Source organism: Brassica oleracea, chromosome C2 (assembly GCF_000695525.1).
Source record: "Brassica oleracea var. oleracea cultivar TO1000 chromosome C2, BOL, whole genome shotgun sequence".
Taxonomy (NCBI): Eukaryota; Viridiplantae; Streptophyta; class Magnoliopsida; order Brassicales; family Brassicaceae; genus Brassica; species Brassica oleracea.
The window spans coordinates 1,385,910-1,411,982 of NC_027749.1; the positions used below are offsets into that span (position 1 = coordinate 1,385,910).

General features: G+C 36.1%; 5 protein-coding genes and 1 long non-coding RNA gene across 7 annotated transcripts; 2 read left to right on the top strand and 4 right to left on the bottom strand.

Annotated features, from left to right (window-relative positions):
• Positions 1-2,431: 2,431 nt before the first annotated feature.
• LOC106326440 lies at positions 2,432-2,936 on the bottom strand. Its single transcript, XR_001267239.1, has 2 exons — positions 2,833-2,936; positions 2,432-2,693 (listed from the first exon to the last, which is right to left on the bottom strand). It is a non-coding gene; the product is annotated as an uncharacterized LOC106326440 (long non-coding RNA).
• A 45-nt stretch (positions 2,937-2,981) lies between these two features.
• LOC106325212 (myosin-binding protein 7-like) lies at positions 2,982-4,722 on the bottom strand. Its single transcript, XM_013763243.1, has 3 exons — positions 3,447-4,722; positions 3,320-3,366; positions 2,982-3,219 (listed from the first exon to the last, which is right to left on the bottom strand). The coding sequence occupies exons 1-3, from the start codon at positions 4,455-4,457 to the stop codon at positions 3,117-3,119; spliced, it is 1,161 nt and encodes a 386-aa protein (XP_013618697.1). The 5' UTR covers positions 4,458-4,722; the 3' UTR covers positions 2,982-3,116.
• A 409-nt stretch (positions 4,723-5,131) lies between these two features.
• Positions 5,132-13,935, bottom strand: LOC106327175 (ubiquitin carboxyl-terminal hydrolase 12-like). Of its 2 annotated transcripts, none has more exons than XM_013765246.1 (32): positions 13,757-13,935; positions 13,461-13,530; positions 13,227-13,380; positions 12,976-13,133; positions 12,374-12,639; positions 12,052-12,270; positions 11,866-11,974; positions 11,664-11,779; positions 11,259-11,357; positions 11,061-11,170; positions 10,828-10,902; positions 10,236-10,314; positions 9,994-10,140; positions 9,839-9,919; positions 9,630-9,749; positions 9,290-9,412; positions 8,858-8,932; positions 8,668-8,756; positions 8,369-8,477; positions 8,218-8,286; positions 8,037-8,144; positions 7,670-7,725; positions 7,417-7,594; positions 7,232-7,333; positions 7,071-7,142; positions 6,758-6,823; positions 6,540-6,605; positions 6,232-6,315; positions 6,025-6,141; positions 5,839-5,913; positions 5,664-5,750; positions 5,132-5,568 (listed from the first exon to the last, which is right to left on the bottom strand). In XM_013765246.1, the coding sequence occupies exons 1-32, from the start codon at positions 13,784-13,786 to the stop codon at positions 5,527-5,529; spliced, it is 3,351 nt and encodes a 1,116-aa protein (XP_013620700.1). In that variant the 5' UTR covers positions 13,787-13,935; the 3' UTR covers positions 5,132-5,526. The 2 variants fall into 2 exon arrangements, with proteins under 2 accessions (XP_013620700.1, XP_013620701.1); XM_013765247.1 differs by having other exon boundaries at positions 13,461-13,527; positions 13,757-13,929.
• A 1,016-nt stretch (positions 13,936-14,951) lies between these two features.
• LOC106325077 (histone-lysine N-methyltransferase ATXR4) lies at positions 14,952-17,097 on the top strand. Its single transcript, XM_013763102.1, has 7 exons — positions 14,952-15,371; positions 15,595-15,650; positions 15,936-16,062; positions 16,264-16,333; positions 16,430-16,612; positions 16,694-16,765; positions 16,859-17,097. Exons 1-7 carry the CDS (start codon positions 15,009-15,011, stop codon positions 16,975-16,977), a joined length of 990 nt encoding a protein of 329 aa, XP_013618556.1. The 5' UTR covers positions 14,952-15,008; the 3' UTR covers positions 16,978-17,097.
• Positions 17,098-17,568: 471 nt separating this feature from the next.
• Positions 17,569-18,494, bottom strand: LOC106325960 (TATA-box-binding protein 1-like). The gene is made up of 2 exons (XM_013764008.1): positions 18,435-18,494; positions 17,569-18,349 (listed from the first exon to the last, which is right to left on the bottom strand). The coding sequence occupies exon 2, from the start codon at positions 18,296-18,298 to the stop codon at positions 17,684-17,686; it is 615 nt and encodes a 204-aa protein (XP_013619462.1). The 5' UTR covers positions 18,299-18,349; positions 18,435-18,494; the 3' UTR covers positions 17,569-17,683.
• A 5,048-nt stretch (positions 18,495-23,542) lies between these two features.
• Positions 23,543-24,396, top strand: LOC106325901 (zinc finger protein GIS2). Its single transcript, XM_013763952.1, has one exon. It carries the CDS (start codon positions 23,657-23,659, stop codon positions 24,197-24,199), a length of 543 nt encoding a protein of 180 aa, XP_013619406.1. The 5' UTR covers positions 23,543-23,656; the 3' UTR covers positions 24,200-24,396.
• Positions 24,397-26,073: the final 1,677 nt, after the last annotated feature.

Below are 26,073 nucleotides of genomic sequence, written 5' to 3' on the forward strand. Positions count from 1 at the left end.
TGGTTCAAAATCCATAGTTCTTTTTGAAGAGGCATTTTCTTTAAAATGGACTTTCAATTGACTTACGGCTACCAAACGGTACAATGATAAATTAAATAAATGCATGTGAGGTCAAGAAGATAATTGAATGTAAATTTTGGTACGTTATGTGTAAGTGTGTTGTACTGCGTCAATCAATGTGTAGTGGTGCTAGAAAGTTACGGACAGGTTGTGATTTTGTCAAGAATCGATGTCTTTAAATCGCAAAGTCAATAAATGAAGCAGGCCCAAGGTTTTGTTTTCTTCTTCATCCTGAAGAGATAAACGTCTTCTACTGATACCTACGTTTTGTTCATTTCTGTCATTGGACACTGTATGGCTCACAAGTTTCGATTTTTTTCTTTGCGTTTGATTTCGCATTTACATGCTATAGCAGAGTCTTGTTAAGTTTCCAAAAACGTGGATATTACATAAAACAATATACATACGCAGAAAATAATAGCTAGATGTTGATCATGATACATGTCTATGTAGGGACGAACAGCCACAAGAGATGAACGAAGATGCATACATGTGGCAAGACAAATGCGAAGATGAGTCAAGAAAGACTCAAAGAGAGCCCTACCCTCCTTCCTTACCCCACACTGTCTGGTCGGTAACTGAAACATGTTAGATTCGAGTTTATTGTGGGTTTCCAACTTAAAACCAATTGGTAATTAGTGGATTGGTTCTAACCCTTTATATATTACTTAATATCCCATTGATTGTCCAATGTGGGATACATATCCCTTAATACCCCTCCTCGAGATGATGGCTCTTATCGACCAGAAATTTCGGAAACTTTTTAAAACAGTTATACTCGGTCGAGCGAGTCAATCACGACCTATATACCCGGTCGGATAGGGTTAATATTAATTAGGAGTTTAACTTATTAGGATCTGGGCTCTGATACCATGTTAGATTCGGGTTTATTATGGGCTTCCAACTCAAAACCAATTGACGATTAGTGAATTGGCCCTAACCCTTTATATATTACTTAATGTTCCTTAGAATTCCCGATGTGGGATATATATCCCTAATACCCCTCCTCGAGATGATGGCTCTTATCGGCCAGAAATCTTAGAATTTTAGGACATTTATACTCGGTCGAGAGAGTTTAACACAACCTTTATACCCGGTTGGAAGGGTTAATCACGACTTTTATACCCGGTCAGAAAGATTAATTTTAATTTTATTCAGGAGTTTAGGGTATTTAGGATCTGGGCTCTGATACCATGTTAGATTCGGGTTTATTGTAGGTTTCTAACTTAAAACCAATTGATAATTAGTGGATTGGCCCTAACCCTTTATATATTACTTAATATCCATTGATTGTCCAATGTGTGATAGATATCCCTTCATAAAACATTCGTTGTCGACTTGGCGCCCCAGCTTCTATTTTTTTTTAATCGCTTATAGTACTAATTAATTAACAATGCACATCACATACAACTTTTGTTATTTTATAATCCATAGTTTTATATATGTTTGTGCTTCTCCATGGATAAGTTTACTAAAAAATTTAACTGGTTGTTTCAAGAAAATTCTAATTGGTTTTCAAGACATTTGATGAAAGTGTCAGTGAGAGAATATATAGAAATAAACGATTACGGTTTATAAACTTTTCATAAACGGTTTATACAAATGGCATAATGATTGGAACTGGTGTGTTTATCTTGACCAAACTGAATTTAGTAACGATTAAACATAGTAGACACAGCAAAATAAACACAATATGTTATAGTCTTATTTGGTTTAAAATGGTACAAAACAACTTTCACATTTGGTGTCAAACGAATCCAACTACAACCATTAACGAACGATGTGGCAATAGACAATTATGAGAAGAATACTAATGAAGCCTTATTTTAACGGTGCGGTGAGAATCGTTAAAAATCATGGCCAACGTACGAAGATCAGAATGTAAAATTTCAACCAGCTGGTGATGGGACCAACAGAGAAGAGCCTCTTTGTCACGTGGCTTCTTCTCCTCGAGGACGGCACCGTCCCTCTTCTCGTTTTTATATGGAGTACCCTAATAGCTAAACCTTTTATCCCTATATTAATTACATTAAAATATACTATAACCAAACATTTTCTCCTATATACGAGTATGACATTTATAGATTATAACATTCACATGACTAAAAGCTAGATTATACATAACACAAAGTATTAGACTGTAACCTGCTCCAAAACAGCAAATAGGTACAAAATAAAAAATACACAAGAAAAGGCCTTAACAATTGAACTGGAATAAGAAAACAATGCAAAATCTCTCGGGTCGAATCGGTTGAACCGTAATTGATTAGATTTTGATAATATTACTTAGATAGGCAACTTTTGATTGATGGTAGTAGCTTCACTAAGGAGTAAGGATTGAGAACTTTGACGATCAATATACAACACTCACTAATGTGGAAATATTATTATACACAGCTTACAGTATCCTCACCGATCTCATTACACAAACAATCAAATCACATTCCAGCCCCAACAACAAATGAAATACGGCAAACATAAAAGAACGAAAGAATTAAAAAAAAAAAAAAAAAAAAAAAAAAAAGAGAGTCTCATATGCCTTTACCAGCATTAAGAGAACTCAACCCAGCTCCACGTAGTTCAAGAATCCATGTATCAAAACCTGAACCAGACATGAACCTTGCAAAGGAACACTGCATACATGAACACCCACAGAAACAGAACAAAACAACAAACCGTTTACCTTCCAAATACATACTTGCGTTACAAGAATCCATTGCACAACACAGTTTCATCACTACAAGTCAAGCCAAACACTAGAATCAAAATAACCTCAGGGGAAAGATCGTAGGTGAAAGCATTGCTCGCTATCCCAGACAATAGAAGCAAAGGATGTTTCCTCTTCGGTGCCTGAAAGTGTATAAAACATGATAACATACGTATACAAATACTCATGTGTGTGTATATATATATATAAAGAACGAAAGAATTAAAAAAAAAAAAAAAAAAACTGCACATGAGAACAATTTTCTCAGCAACCATGAAGGAGACTGTGCAGTCTCCCAGTATACACATCAAGCGCTTCAAATTCACCTAGTTGGAGAACATGATCTAAGTCACACTTGCGTGCTTGAAAGACATCTCCATTGCCTTGTCCTAGGAGTCTTTTCTAGAAGCATTTCCAAGCCCATGTTGTTCGCTTGCACCACGTTCATGTACCTGCATTTACCAAAACGATGATAAGTCTCTTGTCTTTTGTTACTTTGCAATGCTACAAACTCAAAACTCAGGTCCCATATAAGACTGTGTGTTTGCTTACTTGCTTCGACGAGCCTTCTTTCTCCAGAAAACAAATGACGTGATCCACTGCATAGGAATCGTCAGAAAAAAATCAGTTGATGACTACACAAAAGATGTGTTGTCGAATTCTCATAAAAGATCACAACCTTAAAGACAGATAAGAAACTGAACACTCCACCGATAGACGCTTGCCTCCGCTCCAGAACAACCTCCTTCGACAAATGCTGCGCGATCTCTTTCAACAGAACCATCTGAGCTTTCTCAGTCCTCATCGACACAATCGCCTGCCTCATCGACTCCCTATCAGCCTCCAATGCTTGCATCCTCGCGTAGAGTTTCACTATATCAGGATCGCCAACACCCGGCTGATTCATTTCGCCGTCATCCATAACCTTCTCCTCACCACCCTGATGAACAGAATCAATGGTATAGACTCTATCATGCATCTCGCCGTTGGAGCGTGGGGAATCAACAGAAAAATCAGTAGAAACCTTCCTAAAATGTCTATGACGCTTAGGACTCTGACTTATCCTCAAATTATCCCCTCCACGTGGCGAATCAGTCAACGTGTACTTCTCAACATCGTCAACAACAACCTCATTCAAACTACACTTAAGAGGAGGATAATCATAATAATCATACACGTTCTTCTCCACGTCATCGTCATCGACCTCAGCGTCTTCGCTAAAACCATAACTCATCATCCTATGCCTATAAGCCTGAGCCTCAAACGTCAGAGCCTGGATCGTCTGCTCCCTCTTATACACCAGATCCTCAAGAGCCAGGAGCTCTTGACGATCGTGCTCCATCTTCTCCTCGGAGAAGCGCTTGAACTGCCGCAGCTCCATCTCGACCTCGGCCTTCTCCCTCTGGAGCCTCAGGATCATGGACATCGCCTCGTTCGCGGCGGTGGAAGCGGCGTTGCGCTCCTCGTCGAGCTCGGAGTATAGGTCTTGGATCGATTCTCGTTGCGAGGCGACGGTTTCGCGGAGGAGGTGGCATTCGTTCTCGATTTGGACTTTGGCGTTGGAGGAGATGGAGAGGGAGAGGGAGAGGGAGAGGTCACGTGCGTCACGTGGTTCGTTGTTGGAGAATTCGTCGTGTTTATGGGAAGAACAATCTTCGCATCCACAGTCGCAACATGTGAGCGTATCCATTAAATAATATTTAATTCACAGTTTTCACACAACGAACATAGTAAGAGAAAGCAGCAAATATATAGAGAGAGAATAGTGTTTGTAATCGGAGGTGAACAACAACAGAATCGTGGAAACGAAGGAGGAGAAGAAAAGAGAATTGGTCTTCGTTTTTTTTCCCTCTGTTTTTTTTTTTTTTATTTTAAAACCTTAAGATTCTGTTTTCAAATTTTAAAATCTGAGATGAATCTATGGAGAGAAAAGGCTTTTGTTTCTTCCATGGAGCCCCTTCTCGTGACAGTGACGACTAAAGGTTATTTTTGGTAAGTTCGAGTGGTGGAACGGTGAGGATGAGTTTATGATTGAGATCAACGGCTGAGATTTTGGTTTGGTGAGGTGTCTTTTTACCTGCGGAAAGTACAGGTCAGCTTATCTGGATTTTAAAAAGAGTGTCGATAGATTTTCATTTTCTTATTAGATGCTTCTTGCCAGAACCAAATTACTAAATTTGTCAAATAAAAAAAAAACCAACTTTACAATTATTGGCTCTCATATTTCTGATTACTGTGATAGATTGTAGGATAGTGTCCTATAGAGTTATGCATAGAGCTTAGAGGTTGATCTATTATGATCTTTTGGAAAAGCTTCATATCCTAGCAGCCTTTTTCTAAATAATTATTGGAAATGCAATAAACTATTACAATCGCCAGTCAGAAAAAAATCTTCTTAAACCCCAAATCTCTAAAAAGTTACAAATGTTTAGCTATTCTATAAACTCCCGAGTTCAAGCGACGGGCTTCTTCCATATTCTTTTGTTTCGAAAATAAAAATTGCATGATGTGCAAATAGTCTTCGCACATTCCATATACATGAACACAAAACGTATTGAAGCACGAAAGAAAGATATAAAAAACACACACACCATCAATGCGCAACCCAAAACCCTGTTCAGACCAAATTCTCCTACAACACATTCTACAGTCGGTCATCATCACACCTCACACTCGGTCTTTCCATCTCTTATTCGATCCCTTTTGGTCCAACGTAGTTTCCACAATGTCTGGATGACATTTGCCTTTTCTTTTCTCGGCTAATTGTATATCTTCACCGGCTTCTCATACGCGTGTCGGTTCTACAAAGAAAATGCAAACAAACAAAAGTTAACAGAAGAGGGACTTTGGTTACACCTCCTTAGGTGAAATAATCTACTTATCTAGAAAATGTCACCTGGTTTGCAGCATAAGCCCTTTTAGGAGTGGTATCAGTGTGCTCCAACCCCAGATACTGCTCAAAAGCACCATAGACATCTCTCCTCTGTTTACCCCCATTTTCAAAAACGATAATTAGATCTCAGATATTAGCACCAATTGTTCTAGACAACTAGAGGAAAAGAAGTAAACACCTGAAAGCGATTGTAAACAACATCTGAGTCCTGCAAGTACTCCGGACGCCCCATTGACATAAACGCAAACTTCCACTGTACATAATAAATGAAAATGTTAGAATTGTACCAGTTCCACCAAAATTAGAAACAGTAACACCTTTCATTCTTTATTTAGTTTTGATCATTACTCAGTAGTCTGCATACCTTGGCAAAGTCCTCATCTGATACATGAAGCTTCTTTTGGATACGGTTCTTGATTTCTTCAAGAGTTTCACCTTCATGGATTACCAAGAAGAAGGGCTCCCCAAAGTTTTGCACTTGCTGACGAACAAACAAACATGATACCGATAAGATACTTTGCTACAACTAGTAAAACAGTTAGATAACAAAAACTTGATAGCTGATTAACACCTGATTCTGTCCAGTCTCCTTAGCAAAGTGGTACACAAGAATTAAGCGATCATTTGGACCAATGTTTTTCTCTTCTTCCGGAATCTGCAATTTGGAAAGTCATAAATCAGCATATCCACGGAGTAACTATACAATCTCTTTAGTTCAATATCTGACGTTGAACACCAGAGTACATACTGAGTGAGATCACAGAGAAACAAATCTACAAGTAAACTAAGAAAATCAGAAATAAACACCATACTAAAGACTTCGAAAATACAAAAAATATTTGAAGGAAATGCTAAAAGAAAATAGAAATGGCAGCATACCTCCTCAGCTCGCAAAGTCCAGTACTGGTCGTTTATATTCTCAATTCTTTCAGTTAATGGAAAAATCTGCAAAAACATACCACCAGCAACTTGAATTAACGTTTATTGTAAATTATAGGGTTGCAAGAATTTCATGATGACAAATACTCGAGCAGCCTTCATTTTAGATTCGTCAAATAATTGACTACAATGTAAAAAATAAGAAGCCGCTTTGTTACCTTGTAGATCTTGTGGTAAAACACCTCAAGTATTCTCAGTTCTGCATCTGGATGCGAGAGCTCCACCTGCATCAGGGATAACCTTAGATTAACTTGCATAACATCGAATTTGTAATAAATGTAATCCAAAGCCTTAAAAACGAATTTTCATCATTAACAAACAAGGATGTCAGTAATAGATGCACCCTATAATCCGGATGCCTTCAATTTCATCGGATTGTCATTTCTCGCAATGATATATAGACAATCCAGAGATCAAAACAAAAGCAGAACACACCAGCTACTTCAGAAAGTAAACCACCCGTCCATTTACCTTTGTTTTTAGTTCATTAATAACATCTCCGACTGTACTTTGTTTAGGTAGTCTGATATTGTGGATTACCACCTGTACAGTGAAGGTCAAAAGGCTTGAAAATCAATCCCATATGCAAAAGAAAAAATGACTATGAATCACAAATAAAAGGCTATACATACTTCTTCCTTCGTGGAATGATGAAAAGCAACTTTTAAGGTTTTAAGACCTTGCAATTCTGGAAGAGGAATGTCAAGAACTTCATAATACAAAATATCAGACGTCTGAAAGAAAAAAACAATTTATAAGTAAATTCATTCTTTAGTAAGAAGAAATAAAAGTTCACTAAACTTCACACGTCAGTTACCTGATTGTAGTGAACTAACATGTCTGACAAACGGTCTACTCCACGGTATTTGATAGGCTGAGGCTTGGGTTGCTGGGAATAGCAATTGTGAGATGTAAGCCTAAGCTTGGATGGATCGTCAAGGCCAAGCTTCTCCGCCACTCTTTCCACGACATCGTCATAAGTGTGCAACTTTGACCTAAGAAATAAAATAAAAATTATGACTAATTTCACCAAAATCAGCTGAAACAAATTCGTACACAGATGCACTTACAACTCCAGAACGAATTCATCTTCTTTAGGTTTTTCCAGAGCACGAAATCGGACCAGCTACAAAATCACAAACCGCAAAAGTTAATCGCCAGCTAGAAACAATTCTACAGAACATTCACAAAATTTGTATGCTCAAAATAAGGAATACAATTATGCCATCACAATAGAAAGAATTAGTGGGATATCAGCATACAAATATAATATGACAGGTGATTTTTAGAGCTTATGCATGAGACCACACTACCAGACCAGCCTAAATCATTAAGCACTTATTTACCACTAGAAAGAAAGCTTATCATTTGAAAGCTACACTTGGCCAAACTCTACCAAGCGTGACTTTAGGATCCAGTACTTAAGTCGAATTGTACCTGTCGATTCTGGACATATTCAAGAAACAAAGGCACAGCTGGGTAGCGGCATTCAATCTCCTTGTTAACAACAGGCTTCTGAAAGCAAATGATATCTCCATCCTCGATCTGAAGGCAAGCAACCCAATGTCAAAAAAGAGACGAGACTGCAAAATTTCTGTAGATAAGAGTGAAACATTACTTGACACAATCTGAATGAATTTTTCTTATCCAGGTGTTCGCACATAACACCAGGCTCAAACTTGATTTCCTGCAAATAAGACGCTAGTTAAATGAATAAATAACCATAATCATGATGCAAGTAAGGTTAAGAGGCACCGGAAGCAGCAAACCTCAAAAAGTTCTATTTCTTCATCAGGAGCAAAGCCAGCCATTTCATTCAGTTTTCCAGTTATATCCATAGGCTTACTGGAACTTTTCACCATCAGTCTGCCAACATACCTGGTAGCACAAGAAAAATAGGTGCAGTGGGAAAAAATAGACCTAAGAAGGTAAATGGGTTCAAAGAATTCTGATCACAAAAAGGCAAGAGAGGCCTCGTTTGTAGTATATATAATCGATACTAAAGTCGTGGTACACTACTTAACATAGAAGTTAGAGCGACGAAAGAAAATGTGGAAAACAATATTACCTTAACTCTGGCTTCTCGGGGTCATAAAGCTTAAAGAAAAGAAGAATATCGTCTTTTGATTTTTCAGGAGGAGGAATAGGACGTTCATCCTAATTTATTCAAGAATAAGCAAAAGAATTAGCGCATATTTCCTGTTGATCAATTAGCTTCTGTTTTTTTTCAACAATAACACTTTGCAACCAGTTCTTACCAGTAGCTCTACTTCCAAAAACAGCTTAAGTTCTGCAGTGTTTGCCTTGTTAGATGCTTCTCTAATTTGTCCAACCTACAAAACCCATTTTCCAAATTATAAACATTCATACATGTTGAACATAAAGTTATTAGCAAGGGACTCTGTCATAATCATACGTTATAAAAATAAAGTTTCTAGCGGACAACAGGGAATTTAATTTCAAAGCACACAGAGAAACTTAATAGAAAACAGGTTCCAAACAACTAGAGCAAGACACTTGAGCCGAAAAGTCGGATAATTAGATGTAAAGATTATGACAGAGAAATAAAAAGCTAGCAGAGTGTCAGGTTCTATAATAGTAGGAGTATTACTTCGCTATAAATTCAAATGTCCAGCAAAAAGAGAGAGGCAAACTACATGCATAAATAGCAACGAGAAGGATAACAGTACCGGTTGTAATTCCTCCTGAGGTGTAAGGGGGCGATTGGGACGATAGGTATGGTTTTGTCGCTTTGCCCAAATCCAGAATCTCTGACACTGAACAGGTATACCAAATTCCTTGGCCACCTCCTCCTGTATTACCATAAGATTTGCGTCAAAGATGGCAAATGTTTAAATTACAGTAACAAACCATTTAGTTAGCAGAAATGTGAAAGTTCTCATGAGATCCAGATCAAGATAGAATCAAGATTCCCCAAAAGACTGTTTTCACATAACCCATTTCTTCAACAGATGTAAGGATTCCTTCCCCTTTTGTAAAACAAAAAACTGAACATATTTTGGCAAGTACCTTAAACTGTTGAAATGGTGTCTGTTTCTGGATCCGGAAACTACGAACTTTGTCATGATCAACAAGATCAAAATATATATCCTTCCCAATTTGTTCCTTAAGGTCTTGATCTCTTGCAACCTTTCATGTTAACAGAGAACAATGTCAAAACTACACTCTAAAACAGCTAAACTTTTTTTAGCAGGCCCAATCAGATAGGAATAACAAACCTTAATTATCGTAAAAAGGTGAGCTTGTGCCTTGTATTTTCTTTTGTCTTCCTTTTCTTCTTGTTCCTTCTTCAGCCTCACCTGTAAAAATGTAATGAATCGATCAGGTTCAACCAAGACGCACATTACTGGGAAAATGCCTGAAAGTATTATACCCTTAAGTGCTCAGCAATGTCTTTCTCATCAACGTTGCAGATTATTTTATCTTTGTCACTTTCCCGGATATATACAAGCATATATGCATTCGAGTACTTTGTGAATTTGAAAGGAGGGTTATTAAAACCAGGATTAGTTTGTGGTAGCTGAAATGACACCAAAACAAATATGTCAGACAAGACAAGAGGAATTAGGCAATGTCCTTTTCCAATCATAGAAAATGTAACAAGAAAATACAAACCTCCTCTTCACCACCATATTGCTCCTCCAGTGCCCTTTTCAAATCTTCTTTGGTTACTCGTTCATCATCAAATTTATACCTGAAAAATAGAAGCTTCAATTTGTTCATGAGAAGAAACAACAGTCTAAGAGGAATACACAGACCAAGTATGTTATAATAGTATTGAAACAAGTATCAGAGGAGATGTATGACGCTGGTTTTGCACCATTTGACATGCAAGCATGTTAATACATCATAGGCACTTTCAGTTTTTCAAATTGATGAGTTGATATACATAATACAGATTTCTTCATGTGCTAAAACCTATGCAACATTTATGAGAAAAGCACTACTATCAAGTTTATAACGTGGAAAGACCAAAAATAAAAAGAAGCTCAAAGTATAACACTAGTTTCTATATTATCCAAACAAATTTGTTTAATCATATATCTCTTTTAGGTGGCAGTTTTGGGATCAAGTAAAGCAATGTACTAGTGGATTTGGACAATTGCTCAGAAGCGCGACCTTCTGAATACCAGCAGCATACAATTACTAAATTACTTTTCCGATTCAACTCCTTTCTAGCTCCCGAAATATGAATCTTAAGGCATACCATTGATCTGAGAGCGTGGGCCTTATAAATGCGTAATAATGCCCACCATGTACTCCTCCACTATGAACTAAGACACTGCAGACAAATAAGAGCTTGTATGTCAAGCAGGATAATCAGAGAAAAACTGAGTCATGCAACGATGTTATCAACGCTGCATTTTATAGGGAATTTATTTTTGAATGCAAGCACTTTTTGGAATTTACTACAAGTGAATCGAAAGGTATAATGAAGACCTGTGAAGAGTATAAAGGTTGCGGACACTCCTGTCAGCATCAGGGGATAAATACTTCCCATCCTCTCTATCAAGGTCCAGTTCCAGCGGAAATTCATACCGATCATTTATCTATCAATAAAAGCTACATTAGCATTCACAAATCAGGGCACCACCAAACGAGAAAATACAACTCATGGTCACAAGATAAAATACTAACCTTCACCATGGAATCCCTCATGAAGTCATATTCAAACCTTTTGAGCTGGAGCTGAAGAACCGGTGGAAAGTCTATGAAAAGAACACCTTTTTTTGCATCCTAAAATGATAAGACATGCGATTCCTTCAGAATAAGACTAGACAAGGAGTACGGACTACATTTGTAATAATAATAGTTAGGTCGGTGGTAACTAACTAGGCTTCGAAGACGTACTAGTTAAAAAAAAGTTCAAAACATGTCCTAGTTTAGGTTGTTCAATACAACTCTCATGTTGTAAAGTATCCACACCTTTTAATATGCGGGATATTCAAGGCAATAAAATAATTGCTACGTATCAAAATAAGCCAGTTGTGAATGAAGCGACCATCCCCAGTAAGTGAAATGGAATAGAAAGAGTGAACCGACCTGTAATCCGTGTCCTTCTGCATGATATTTATTGTCTCCTTCAAGGCGTTCAACTTCAACATATTTGTCAAACGACGCATAAACATCCTTGCAGCCTTTAACATCCAGCTGAAGGTCTGCCATAAGATACGAACATGTCAAATTGACAAAAACGTTTCTGAGATAGAATAAGACGATAGAGTGAAATTGTATAATGCTATACCATAAAATGATTCTTTCCGTGTAGATTTGTAATCTACATTTATGCACTCGATATAATTCATGTGGTGCCCTTCAAATAGCTGTTGTATTGTTCCCTCCACAACAGTTCCCTATAGAGAAAAGAAAAATCTTAAAACAAGAAACATCAACTGAGAAGGAAATCATCTCATAACAAAAAGAGAACTACCTTCATTTTATCCTCAAGTTTCTCGCAGAGAACTCTATTGAGTTCTTGGACATCATGTTGCATGAAAGAATCATATGTGTCCCAACCAAACGACTTTGTCAGCTCTTTTGTCGCAACACTGGTGTCGTTATATTGGAGCTTGTAAAACAAACTTTGGAGAGCCAAAGGTATACTTGCTGTGGGCGCATCGTTCTCAGTGGTTGGCATGTGGTATACAGCCTACAAGCAACATGCAAGGTTCAGTTGTATTGGTTTAGAATTCTGAGAGAACCCGTAGGACTTAGTAAACTGATTAAAAAAATGTAAACAAGATATATCAAACCTTTCTGAAGTAAGGTATGTGGTATAGTGTCTGTAGAAGAGAATTCATGTAACAAGTTGCACCTTGGTTCTTGAGACCAACAAACCCGGTCTCTTTTTTGGAATCGTAAGACCAATAATCAAGAACCTTACGCACAACGACTTCAGCTTCAATGTAAACAGTATCATTCGCCAGATATCCTCTACTAGGATCATAAAGTTCGCTAAGAGGCATGAATGACGTAAATCCCCAGTCGCTTTCTCTCGCGTTGAATTGATGCTGCGTTTCTGCACCACAAATGGGAATCATAATTTCAGTGAAACTTGTATCACCAAAGCTCACTTGCAGCTACATTACGAGAATACCAAGATCACCAGAAACAAGGTAAAATATTTCAGCCTGATAAAGATGTAGAAAAGAGTGCACGGCATGAGTATTTAATTTTCACTCAGGGCGTTCAGGTAAAGCTTAAGATAGCAATAACATTATTATATTCAACGATGAACAAAGTGATCCCCTTCTTCCAGCCCATCATCCAAGTTTTCGAAAAATCATAATTTTCTGCTCATGCATGCAGTCAGGATCCAGGTTTTATATACACATCATTAGCAAATTACAGGTACCTTTTCTGATGGTGTATCTGGTGTGGACTTGATTGACAACAGCCAGGCTGAACTGAGCATATCTGCTCCAACCGTAAGGCAAACTCGCAGCATCAGCAACATCCAAGTACATGGACAAATGGTCAACATTGTTCCCTTTCGGGAAAATCAATATGCGCCTGCACAAACATATCCAAACAATGTCAACCCATCAAATATCCACAAAAAATGGCAATAGGAAACTAAAATACAACTAGGCAAACCCTATTTACCATTTGTAACCTCCAACAACAAACACATCAGAGTACTGCTTCCTGGTGTTAATCCTAGAGAAGTGTGGGATAGTCCACGTGAATTTCAGAGTGGGAGGCTCCTCAGCTGCTGGCTGATTCTCCACAGTACTCACAGCAGTCTCAGTTTCGGAAACTACAAATACATCATATAAATAACAATTAATCCATCCCTCAAGAACTACAGAATCTCTTATCTCATCAAGGATCTCATACCTTCCATGGGCTGAGCAGGATCCTCAACCAAATCTGAATGCGGAACAAGCATCTCCTCATCCTCTTGCTGCTGCGAAAACACAAAACACACAAATAAACCCTAATCTCGCCCTACAGTGATCACAATCACAATCCGAAATCGCAGCATCTACAAATACGATTCAACCGATTCAAATTCAAATCGAATAAATAAAAAAAAACACTAACGGATCAGCTAAAACAAACAATCCGAAGTAGATTCAAGGGGGACACAGAGCATCGAATCAACAGAGAGGAATGATTGAATCGGAGATTACATCGACGGGAGGCGGAGTCACCATAGTCATTGTGGCCGGGGAAGGGGTTGACACGGCGGGATCGGCGACGACGACGACGAAAAACGGAGAAAAAATCAAAAGAGGGGAAGAGGCAAAGTGTGACTAGAGAGACATTTCAATACAATCGCTCGTTTTTTTCTTACTCTTTTCTCGGGTTTCAGATTATTTTCTTTCCGATAATTTAAGGGGGTATTACTGTCATTTCGCGACGCTCCGTACTCGGATTTAATTTTTTTTCTCCGAGGTTGAGTCCTTACTAACGAGACAGACCAATGGTAAAGCGACACGTCAAAGACTTAGGACGTGTTCTCTTGGGTTATTACGTAATAGTTTATTTTTTTTTCTCTCTTCGCTTGGGCCGCCTTGGGACAAGTGGGCTTTTAAGTGTTTGTAATAACTTATTATATACTCATATTCATGACCAAGACCTAGAGGAACCCAAAATCATAGAAGTCAAGATGGTCTATGGGGATACTACCCATTCGGTTATCGATTTTTTAGAATTTTGAAAAAAAAATCCCATTTGAATTATTACAAAAATAACGGGTTGGGTTTGACTTGGGTCCTCCTAGATCCCGAAGGTTTGGATTTTATCCAAAGTAACCAAACTACTTGATTCAACTAGGGTATTTTATATCTAAACTACTCAAACTTATCTAAAAATAACTAAAAACCCAAGAATACTCAATATATATAGTTCTAATTGGTTATTTTTGTCCGAAAGTAACCATGGATACAATGTTATTTTGGGTATTTTGTATCCAAAATATTCATTTCTATCTATAAATACTCAAAATAACTAATATATTTGATTTATAATTTTAATTTTAGGTATTAATATTAGTAAAAATATAATTATAAATAATATTTATATGTTTGGATATGTTCGGATACTCATTCAGTTCTCAGTGCGGATTCGATTCTGTTTCGGTTTTGGTTTTTGGGATTTTGAAAAGAAAAAAAACTATCGGATATTTAGCCAAGACCTGATCGGATTCGCTACCCTGATTTCCTGGTCGGTTCGGGGTCAGTACTTCGGATGCGGATATTATGCCAGCCTTAAGTCAAGAATTGAAATAGAAAACTGTACAAGGGGTTTTTCTGTCATTTTCAAAACTATATGGGGCATTTTAGAGAAAAAAAAAACTATAATTGTAGCATGTTCCTACATCCTTTAGCCATTACACAATATGTGAAAATGACAGAACAGAGATAGTGAAGCATACGCATTATGTCGCGGTTAGCTTTAGGTCGTTATAGCCGTTACATCTCCCGCCTTAAACCTCTGTCTCATCTGAACAAGCCTTTCCCTTTCTCTTCCTCTGCTGCTTCGAGTGAAGATGGTGCCGCTTGTCAGACCGGTCCGCCACCGATCCGGGTCGGACTCACCGAGTCAGCGGGTCGGGCTGTTTTCGCAACGCGTAGAATCGGTTCTGGAGATCTCATACACACGGCCAAGCCTGTCTTAACTTGCCCTTCTCTACTTTCACCCGACTCAGTTTGCTATCTTTGTCTCAAGAAACTCATGGGCTCTGCTAAGTTTCGAGATCGTGGTGTCTCTTATTGCAGCCAAGAGTGCCAAGACAACGCAAAGGTCATATCTTTAGCTTCCCGTGCGATTCTCTTACATGTTATTAGATCGCTGTCCTAATTAATTACCGTGCGAAGTAATGTATGCAAAGTGTTCGACGAAATGCTTCAATGAGAAAAGAAAACATATTTTTATCTTTTTTTTTTTTTTGCTAGAGATGAATTATCACCCTACCTATGTACTTTTGAGATCATTATATTTTTTTTAAAAAAAAAATGATTTACAGGGGTTTTATGATGTTGAAACTAGAGGAGATTGGTCAAGTTTCGTTGATTATTGTAGGTATGATACTCAACCTTGTCCTTCTTTACTACATATAAGCTTCAATTTTTGTTTTTATTACATAGTGTTCATATTACCAAGTTCTTGAAGTTGCTCTTTTGTCTTACACATGAACGACTTTTTGTATGCTTTTGGTTTGAATGTGTTTGTTATTGACATCAGTTCCGTGTTCAGCAAGTCTTGTATAGTCTAGCACTCTGTTGTTTCTATGGTAGTTGTGATGGAATAAGATTAGATGCTTCTATTGGCACCAATGATGATCTTTTCTGTTATTTTTTGTGTCAGGACGCACAACTTCAAGTACCCGCTTATGGTCAAGAGGTTGAGCTGTATGGTAATTTCAGGTGCCCTGTCCGCTGACTGTCTTGACATACTCCAACCAGCTACATTATCTTCTGCGATGATTTCAAAAGTGAGATATACAGGATGAAAATAATACACATTATAAATTTTTTGAACTTTATAGTCAAGAGACAAGGGGCTGATACATGGTAACTTGTGCAAAACTTTGATTATATTCCTATTGATTAATTACTAATAATAACATAAATTGAATCCATTGGCCCCATAAAGTGGTTTGTTCCGGATAGTCACTGGCTTGTTATTGTTTTAGATAGAAGACGGTTATGGCTTGCTATGGAATGCATTCAGGAAGGCAAATTTCACGGAGGACGATGTTGCTTGTATCCTTAGAGCTATATATCTTACATCAATTCCATTCTATTTCCCCTGTTCTTGTTTTCATCTCTCTGCTGTTTACATCCCTTAACATCTGGAAGTTTTAACTAAACAATGGTATACGGGTATTCTCACCCGGATCCGCATCAACGCATTTCGTATTGATCTAGTTGGAGGCTCATGTGGTGAAGACCTTCTTTCACTGGCTGCAGCCTCTGTTGAAGGTGAAGGTGCGGTTGGCCATGCCGTTTATATGCTGCCTTCCTTCTACAATCACGACTGTGGTAACCTATCTTCACTTGTTTTTTTTTATTTCTTTTTTTGTTTTATGGTTTTGGTGATGACTTAGTTTGGAGTGTCCGCAGATCCCAATGCACACATATTCTGGTTACAGAGCGCAGATGCAAGGGTAATGACTCTCCGTGATGTTGAAGAAGGTTTGGCAAAACTGAGAGTTCCAGTTAGCATGTAACTCTATCTTGTTGGTTATTTCATTTCAATGGGTAAGAATGCATATATATATTTTGCAGGGGAAGAGCTTCGGATATGTTATATAGATGCAAGCATGGGATATGAGGCTCGGCAAACACTGCTTTCTCAAGGCTTTGGCTTCTGCTGCAACTGCTTACGCTGCCAGTCTAGGGACTGATTAACTCTTTCCCTTTCTAGGCATCGTTTCTTTTCATGTGTGTGTGTCTATGTAATAAGAGGAATCAACAAGATAAATAATGTATATGGCCTACATATTATGCCTGGGATCTTTGTGGAACGGGTTGAATCTAACCAAAATTTTTGGTTAGTTTGTTTTTGGAGTTCGGTTTGATTCGACATGTTTAAAAAATTTTGGTTTCTGGTTTGGTTCTGTAATCAGTTATTTCGGTTAAAAAATAAAAAAATTATTACCAAATCATACCAAAAACCCAAACTAAACTAGCTAAATTTTGGACAAAATTAACTGAAATTAACCAAATTTATCTAAAATTTTAACAAAATTAAAAACTGATATCAAAATTTTCAGGTAGCATTTTGAAAAACCGAACTAACTAGATACCGAACTGAACCAAACTTTATTTCGGGTTACTTTGGTAAATTTGTATCAAACAAAACTAGCTAACAAGTGAATTGAATAACCCGAACTATCCGAACCTGTATGCCTACTACATACCATTTATATGGGGTTTGATATTACAGGACATTGAAAGATTGTTTTTTTCTTGCAAAATCTATTAAAAATCTTGTTGAATCCATAACACAAAGGTACCTCAAAAAAACACTCTTACACCATATGAGTTTTCTCATACTTGGTTATATATGTTGACAACACCAACTAGTTTCGCAACTCCAAGATCAGTGACCTACCTATGAATGCATATCTTCTTGAACTGTGTGAGCACTGGGTATATATTCTCAAAGGCTTTGTAAGTGTCCTCTCTCTTCTTGGCTCCAGTGATAACAATCTTCCCAGACACAAAGATCAGTAGCACAATCTTTGGTTCTCTCATCCTATAAATGAGTCCTGGAAACATCTCCGGCTCGTAGCTCAAGAAGTCGCGGTGAACAGAGACGGCAAGAATCTCAAGCCTTATAGGGAACTTCACATCACAAGAAGCTACAATGTTCTGGATCTTGAAGTCTTTGAACCTAGCGTCGAACCCAAGTTTCTGAACTATGCGAGCGTACTTTCTAGCAGCCAGCTTGGAGAAGCACTCGGTCTTGGCTCCGGTACAGACCATTCTCCCCGAGGCGAAGATCAACGCCGTGGTTTTTGGTTCCCTTATCCTCATGATCACGGCGGCGAAACGTTTAGGGTTGAATTCGGCGTTACGTGCTTTCAAAGCTATCTCTTTTAGGTCTAGCTTGCAGTCCAAGTTAACCGTCGAGACGATGTTTTGAAGAGTGGGGACTAGCCCTGAACGATGGTTGGTAAGGTCCACTGGATCAGTACTCCCTTGCAATTCGTCATCGCTCATTCTCCTCTTGATATAGGGATCAGATCCAATGGTTTGGTTCCGACAGGGAAACTAGGGTTTGGTACCATTATGGAAAGATTAAAAAAAAAGGTGAAGCTTTGTTATACAATGATTAGAGGATTAGAGAGGTGCTTACCAAAGGAGATTGATTTGGTTCTCTCTCAAAGAGGTTGGTGGAGCTGTGTGAGGCGACGGACTTGCGTTTTGAAACTAGGGAACCTTATAGAGGTGTAAACCTAATATATAGATGCCTAAGCTACCCCTGACCGTCTTTGTGATCCCTAGGGTGTTTCAGCCAAATCATGAGTTGACCGACTTTTCTTTTATTATATACAGATTTTCCTTTTTTTAATAAATAAACAGACTTTGTATGTTAAAAAAAAAGTCTGACTTATATATGACAAAAAGAGAAAAGTATTTGCCAAATTAGTTAATTTATACTATTATTTATGAAGTGATTTAGCTTATTTGTCATTATTTCCATGATTTTAGATAATTTTGCTTATTAGTCAAGTTTTAATTAGGTTTAAGCTGAGTCATTAATTTATTAATAGTTTTTAGTTGAATCCATAATTTATTAATTTAAATACTATAACTATAAAATATGTAATTAGATATATAATTATTTTGATTTTGCTTATTTGTCATGTTTTCCATGATTTTAGTCAATTTTGCTTATTTGTCATGTTTTCATTAGGTTTTAGCTTAGTCATTGATTTATTAATAATTTTTAGCTGAATCACTAATTTATTAATTTTTAAAAAAATTCGTAATGAATTTTTATATATAATTAAAAACAAATTTTGATTTAATAATATTTAAATCTATATGTTATATTAAAATTCTTATTTTCTTATTTGTCATATTTTATTAGGTTTTAAGCTTTTATATAGGTCATTGATTTATTATTAGTTTTTAACTGAGTATTTATTAATTTTCACAAAACCCGTAATGAATTTTATATATAATAAAACACAAGTTTTATTTAATAATATTAAATTTATATGTTATATTAAATAATTAATTATAAACTAATATAATAAAATTGTGAAAATATATTTAAAAATTAAGAGAATTCTTATATATATTGTGTTGTTATCTGAAAATAATATTTTTTTAATTATAAAGTTAAAAATTAAGATATTAAACAATTTATAATTAAATATTAGTCAAACAAAAATATTTATATAAAAATATTTTCTAAACTATTTCTATTATACGAGTGTTTTAAAACTTTTAACACAATAATAAGTACATAGTTTGATGAACGTTTTTTTGACATATATAAATAATTTGATGTTTGATTTAACTATTTAAAATCATAAATAATAACTTAACTTGTGACTGAGTTCAAAACAAATTTTCTTGCTTTTACTTTAAACCAGTTTAATCCGTGAAACGCTATAGCTTCGATTGGTGACCACTAGAAGAATGAAAAAATGAAAAAAATAAAAAATAAAATTTCATTTGAGGAAATGAAAAAATAAAAAAAAAATATGATTTTTTTGTTCAATTTGTTTCTTATCAAAATTGCATAAGGAAATTGTTTCTTATAAATTCATTCCTCCATGGAGAATTTAGAAGAAAAAATGGGATTTACCTTTCAATAATTTGACTAAAATTTCAACATAACGTATAAATTTTGAAAAATAAAGAATTCATCATAATTTTTTTCTTTCGACATGTTCACCAATTAGAATTTTATTATGCCGATTTTGAATTAATAAGACATAAAATAATAAATATTCGTAAGATGATTATGCCCGCATGTGCGGACAAAACACCTAGCTATACATACACAGACCGCAGATTTTTTTTGGTAAACTATGATGATTAATATATTATATAATAAAATCTTATGAAAAATAAAATAATATAAATTTATTATTTATAAATCTTGATATTTAAAATAGTATACTATATATTTAGTATAGTATTATAATTTATAAATATTTAAACCGTCTAAATAAATAATCTACTCTGGTTAATTGTTCTAGGTACTAATATTAAGTCACCATCTATTCATTTAGTGTTTTTCTGAATATCGATAAAAGTTGATCTTGTTAAGTATTACAGTTACATGAGATGTAAACTAATAATGCCTTATTCCTTCGAATAACTTCTCTCATCAGAACTTAGTTTAATTATATGGACAATTGATAAAAACAAAAATTATTTGACGCATGCATCACAAGACTTTATAAGACACTTTGCAAAATGGAGCAAAAATAAATAAATCTTGTTGAATCAAAAACACATATAAAGTTCGAGACAGGGAAAAGGTACTCGAACCACATGATGTTTCTCCCTTATACTTAGTTTGCCATGGATGAAGGTACTCCCAAAATAAAAATATCCATCGTCCATATGGCACTTTGGAAACTCTTGACGCCATCGTACTCCTTAGACGCAAGAACAAAAAGCCAAGAAGAATCGTGCAGATGAGGAAACAAAGATGTGACATATCACATTTACCATCAAACTATATTAATTTTGTAGGATCCACCTGCAAAATTGTACTATATGTTAATTCATGGTTTTTCTAAAATGATCATAAAAGAAAAGTTTTCAAACAAAAAAAAGTTGTTCATAGATCATGAAGGAAGGTTTAAGCCATACCCCCTTGTAGGCCATCAAAGTCTCGAGCTATCACTATTTAAAATAGAAAGAGGAACCATATGGGAATAAATATCTATACTATTTATTGACATCAAATGAGTGTACTAAAAGCTCTTCATAAAACATTGACATGACATATTTGTTTTTGGTGTAAGACATGACATATCAGGGCCGGTAAAGGTAGAAATATGACATAAAAGACTTTAGCAGGTGGTTGAGCAACATTATCGGGACTTCTTAAGCCCACTTCTTAATGTATTTGGGTCGAAAAATAAATTAAAAACAATAAAAATGGTTACTAATGGGCATTAATTAAGAAGTTTCCGCGGACGTCCTTAAGTGCCATGTGGCAGCTGCATATTGGCTTTAGGGTTCGAGGAAGGGAAAGTCGCGTTTCGCTCTTCTCATTTCCGTCTTCTTCTTGTAGTCTCACTCGTCGGCGAAAGAATCGCCATAGGTTCGCCGCGGACGTCCATGCCCAAATCCTCATCCTCTCCTTGATTGCGATCACTCCACATCGATCAGTTGCTAGCTCCTCTCGTTGATTGCCCAAATCGAAATCCTCTCGTTGATTGTCCTGCGTCCAAAGCTTGTCCGCCGATTCCAATCTAAACAAGGTATGTGTTCCTCCTCCGTTTTGAGATTTAGAGGATTTTGTTGTGATGATATGATTTCCGTTTGTGATTTTATGGTTTGTGTTTGAGTAAATTAAACTGAAAATTAGTGTAGATTTAGGGTTTGCTATCTGATTATGGTTCGACTTTCTCGTCTGTGAAAATATCTGATTTAGGGTTTGTTTTCTGTGAAAATCGTGTATTAATCTTTATGGGGGATTTGGCCATTTGACCCGGTTTGCAATCTGTGAAAAAACTGAAAATTAGTGTAGATTTAGGGTTTGCTATCTGCATACATTGTAATAAAGTTAATCGTCTATTGTGACATTGTTATAGATAACTCTTCAGTATTGTTTGCTATCAAAATACATTGCAAGACTGACTATAGTTTTTAATGTTAGCTCTGCTTTTGTACCATTTTACTGTGGTGGTTAATGCTTACTTACATAGGTGTGATTGAAGTGTACTGGTTACTTGCGAAGTGTAGTTTAGTTTGAAACCAAATTCACCTTTTAATTTAATCGAAGTGTAGTTTGTTTGAAACCAAATTACCTTTATCGAAGGTAGTTTGTTTGAAACTAAATCACCTTTTGATTTAATGAACCTGTAAGGAAACTTGATAGCTTTGTAGTTGTGTAAATTGTAATAACTTTTGATTAGACTTTGGTAGTTTATGGTTAGTCTTTATTATTGTAACTTATTATACATTACAGTTTCACCTATTTAATGCAAACCATCCTCCTTTCTATCATATAATCTCCATCATCTTGTTTCTATCTTCTTTCCTGAAACGAGCAACCATTCCGGTTTCTCTTCTTTACTCCCTTCTCTGTTCTTATTGCTATGGATTCAAGGCATCCATATAGTCATTCCTCTAGTTATGTAGGCCTTCTGAATAGTCAAAATGACAGTGTTCTACATGGAAACTTTCCTTATGAGAGTTTTCCTTCTAGTCTAAACATTGGAGCTTCAGAAATCTCTCCTTTCAGTTCACAACAATCTGAGGCTCCAACTCTACAAGAAGACACACTAGTGGAGCGTAGGGAGAGAAGAAAATGGACCCCTGCCGATGACGAGGTTCTAATCAGTGTCTGGCTAAACACATCTAAGGATACTATTGTTGGTAATGAACAAAAGGCAGGGACCTTCTGGAAACGGTTAGAGAATACTTTGCAGCAAGTCCTCATGCTAAAGCGAGTGGTGACAAGAGGAAGCATCTCAACTGTAAGCAGAGGTGGCACAAAATCAATGAACTCACTAACAAGTTCTGTGACGCCTTTGCAGCTGCAGAGAGACAGCATAGCAGTGGTCAGAGTGAGAATGATGTTCTGAAGGTGGCTCATGAAATCTTCTACTCTGATTACAACATGAAGTTTAACCTTGAGCACGCATGGTGTGTGTTAAAGTTGAAATACATCTTTATATGTTATTACTTATTAAAATAAAAAATAAATTTACTAAGAGACAATAAAAGTATCTACCAATAATCTACACATTTACTCATGTATCTTAACTTTGTCTCTTAATTTCCAAATATTATTAAAAATGCTAAGAGACTTAATTTTTGTCCTAGCAATAATGTTGCTCTAAGGGGTGAGGTTCTTACCAGACTATAAGAAACTGTTTCTTAATTTTTAACTAAAAAAGCTAAGAACCGGCTCTTAAATATCTTATTTAAGAGCCGGTTCTTAGTTTTTTTAGTTAAAAGTTAAGAGACGGTTTCTTATATTCCGGTAAAAACTCCACCCTAAAAATCTTCCATTAATCATGCTCTTGAATACTAACTACATATTACACTCATCAAGTGTAGTTTAATTTAGTTTTACTGAATACCAACACATAAAAGACTTTAATTAGCAAAAATATATGTACGAATACTGACAAAAAAATTAACGTGAGAGTGTTCGTATATTATAACTCAATGTCATTTATATAGGTGCATACTCCATCGGGAATTGAATGCAGGAAACATATAGAAGAACGTACTTGCAGTTGCCAATTTAACATATAAAGCCAGAGTTGGCACTTAGACAAAGTACCCAAAAAATAAAAACAATTTCTCTCTTCTCTCTTCTCTCTTCTCTCTTCTTAGACTTCAAAGTCACTACTCTAGCCTTTTATCAAAATGAAGACTCATGACTTCATGAACGTTGAGTCTTTCTCTCCCAAGGTTAGACCGATTCGCCTTTTCGGATTCGAGTTTGGAACTTCTCATGAAGAATCTGAGTCCAGTGAAAGCATTAACGAAGTCAATAATACCACTAACAATAATAAAGACAAGAGGTTCAACTGCCACTATTGCAGCCGGAAGTTTCCTACTTCACAAGCCCTAGGCGGCCATCAAAACGCCCACAAGAGAGAACGTCAACAAACCAAACGCTTCCACCTCCATTCAAACGCAGCCGCTTTTTTCCACCGTAACCAATACCACTTTGCTGCTTCTAGGTTCTTCGAGGGTCATTTTAGCCTTGAAGCTGCTCGCATCAATGACGCAAGATTAGGGTTATTGCGTAGGTATAACTCATCAAAAAGTTGTGATGATCATGACCGTACATCTTACCAGAGTAGACCGACGTACGGTGGTGGTGGTGGTAAGAGCAGGCATGATTTATTTTACGAGTCCAAAACGAATGTAACGGACCACGTGAGTTTGGATCTACGCCTCTAGTTACCTTTATTATATCTCTAGATTTTTGGTATTGTTTACCTATGATTTTTCAATAGAGATAATATTTTACGGTTAAACTAGTTCATGCAGATGAAATAAAATAACTCTCAACGTGTTACAAACACAAATGAAATGTTAAGTTAGTCATAGAGAGTTAACTGGATTTTATTTTATTTTAAAATAATGTGAAATATGTATGTGAGATTTAATTTGAAATATCCAAAAAGAAAACGAAATGATTCAACCCGCTCGTTTATCACCAATATAAATTTATCATTGGACCTTCTTTACAACTAAACCACTTTCTTTGTACACTCTCTCTTTAAAGTGTCACTAAAAGTAGTTAAGAAAATCGAAAATTCAATAACAAATATAGTTGTTAGCTCGATCATTTTCTATTTATTTCTTCAATTCTGGTTAATCTACTTGCTTTGAAAACATGTTCTGGTTGGTCATGGAATGGCCACGCCAATAACATTAACTCTCAAATCAAAATGGAATCGCAAAAGGGTCCCAAGTAAACATCACCACTAAGTTTAACTTTTTTATTGTATTTACTCCAGTCAATATAAGACAAACCAAATAAATATGTTCTTAATTATTTGTTAAAAAACTTTGATGTATATATACAACGTATGCAGTATTTAATAGCTTATTTTCTGTCGAGAAATAGGCATCCGTCTAGGCAAAAAGGACCTGAGAGCAATGTATCGGCCTACACAAACCAACATACAAGTATAGTTATCCTATGATTCGAACATAGAACAATAAAACACTGTAAAGGACGTGTCTTCAATTCTATAGTTACGCATGAACTGAGAAATTTTAACTAGAATAATGTATTTTCCTGACTCCATGATTATTCGAGGAAATTAAACATCGGATCCTAGTTGATGTGCAACACAATTATTGATGTGTGATGTGAGAAAAGACAGTGGTGGGCACATACCGTCCTACATCTATTTTTAATTTCAATCTAACTTGGGTTGTACAAAGTACAAAGAAAACGTTTCATCATAAATAAAGGAAATTTTCATGTCCCACATCTTAAAATCTTAACCTAAAGTATCAAATGTGAATAGAAAAAAGGCAAATGATAACAAAATTATATGACCTAAATATAGAACAAGAAAATGATGTCTCACTTCACATTTGTTATTTGGCTCACCATTTTCCACGTACGTCTACTTTTGGGTGTAACATAAACTAAGTGCATACTAGATTCTGTGTACACATGTGAAATCTGATGTCTTTTCTAGTAGCTGGATACTTTAGTGTTCGTTTTAGCTGAAACATAATGAAGTTGCAGACGAACACATTCAAAGTTTCAAGGTTTAACTTTCCCTATCCAGTCTGATTTTGATTCGGATTGCTTGTAATAATCTGCTCTTCATTGAGGTTAGCATGTCTTAGAAATCATATACATAAGCTAATCTAGTGATGAGCATGCTATCATGTTTATGTCTATACTTCTCTATGCAATTTAGTTTCGTGTTTAAATTTGGTGTAACATCCCGATTTTATTAATACGGTGAAAAGCATAATAATATTGATTTGATTATCTAAATCATTCTAAATCATCAAAATGGACTTATTTAACGGTCATTTGTTCATAAAGAACTCAAAGGTAAATGTATTTGAGAAGGAATAATGGAATAATGATATTGATATTTCGAGAAATGATTCACGATGCTGTGCATCAAACCACAAAAAAAAATTATGTGGTGATTATATAGCAATTAAACATGTATTTTCCAACCTGCAAAAAATTAACACACCAACCCTCAGATGCTGAGAACCACAAATCGAGTGAATGGTAGCGAGTAGAGGTGGGCATTTTACCCTCTATCTGAATTTGTATCCGAATCCAACCC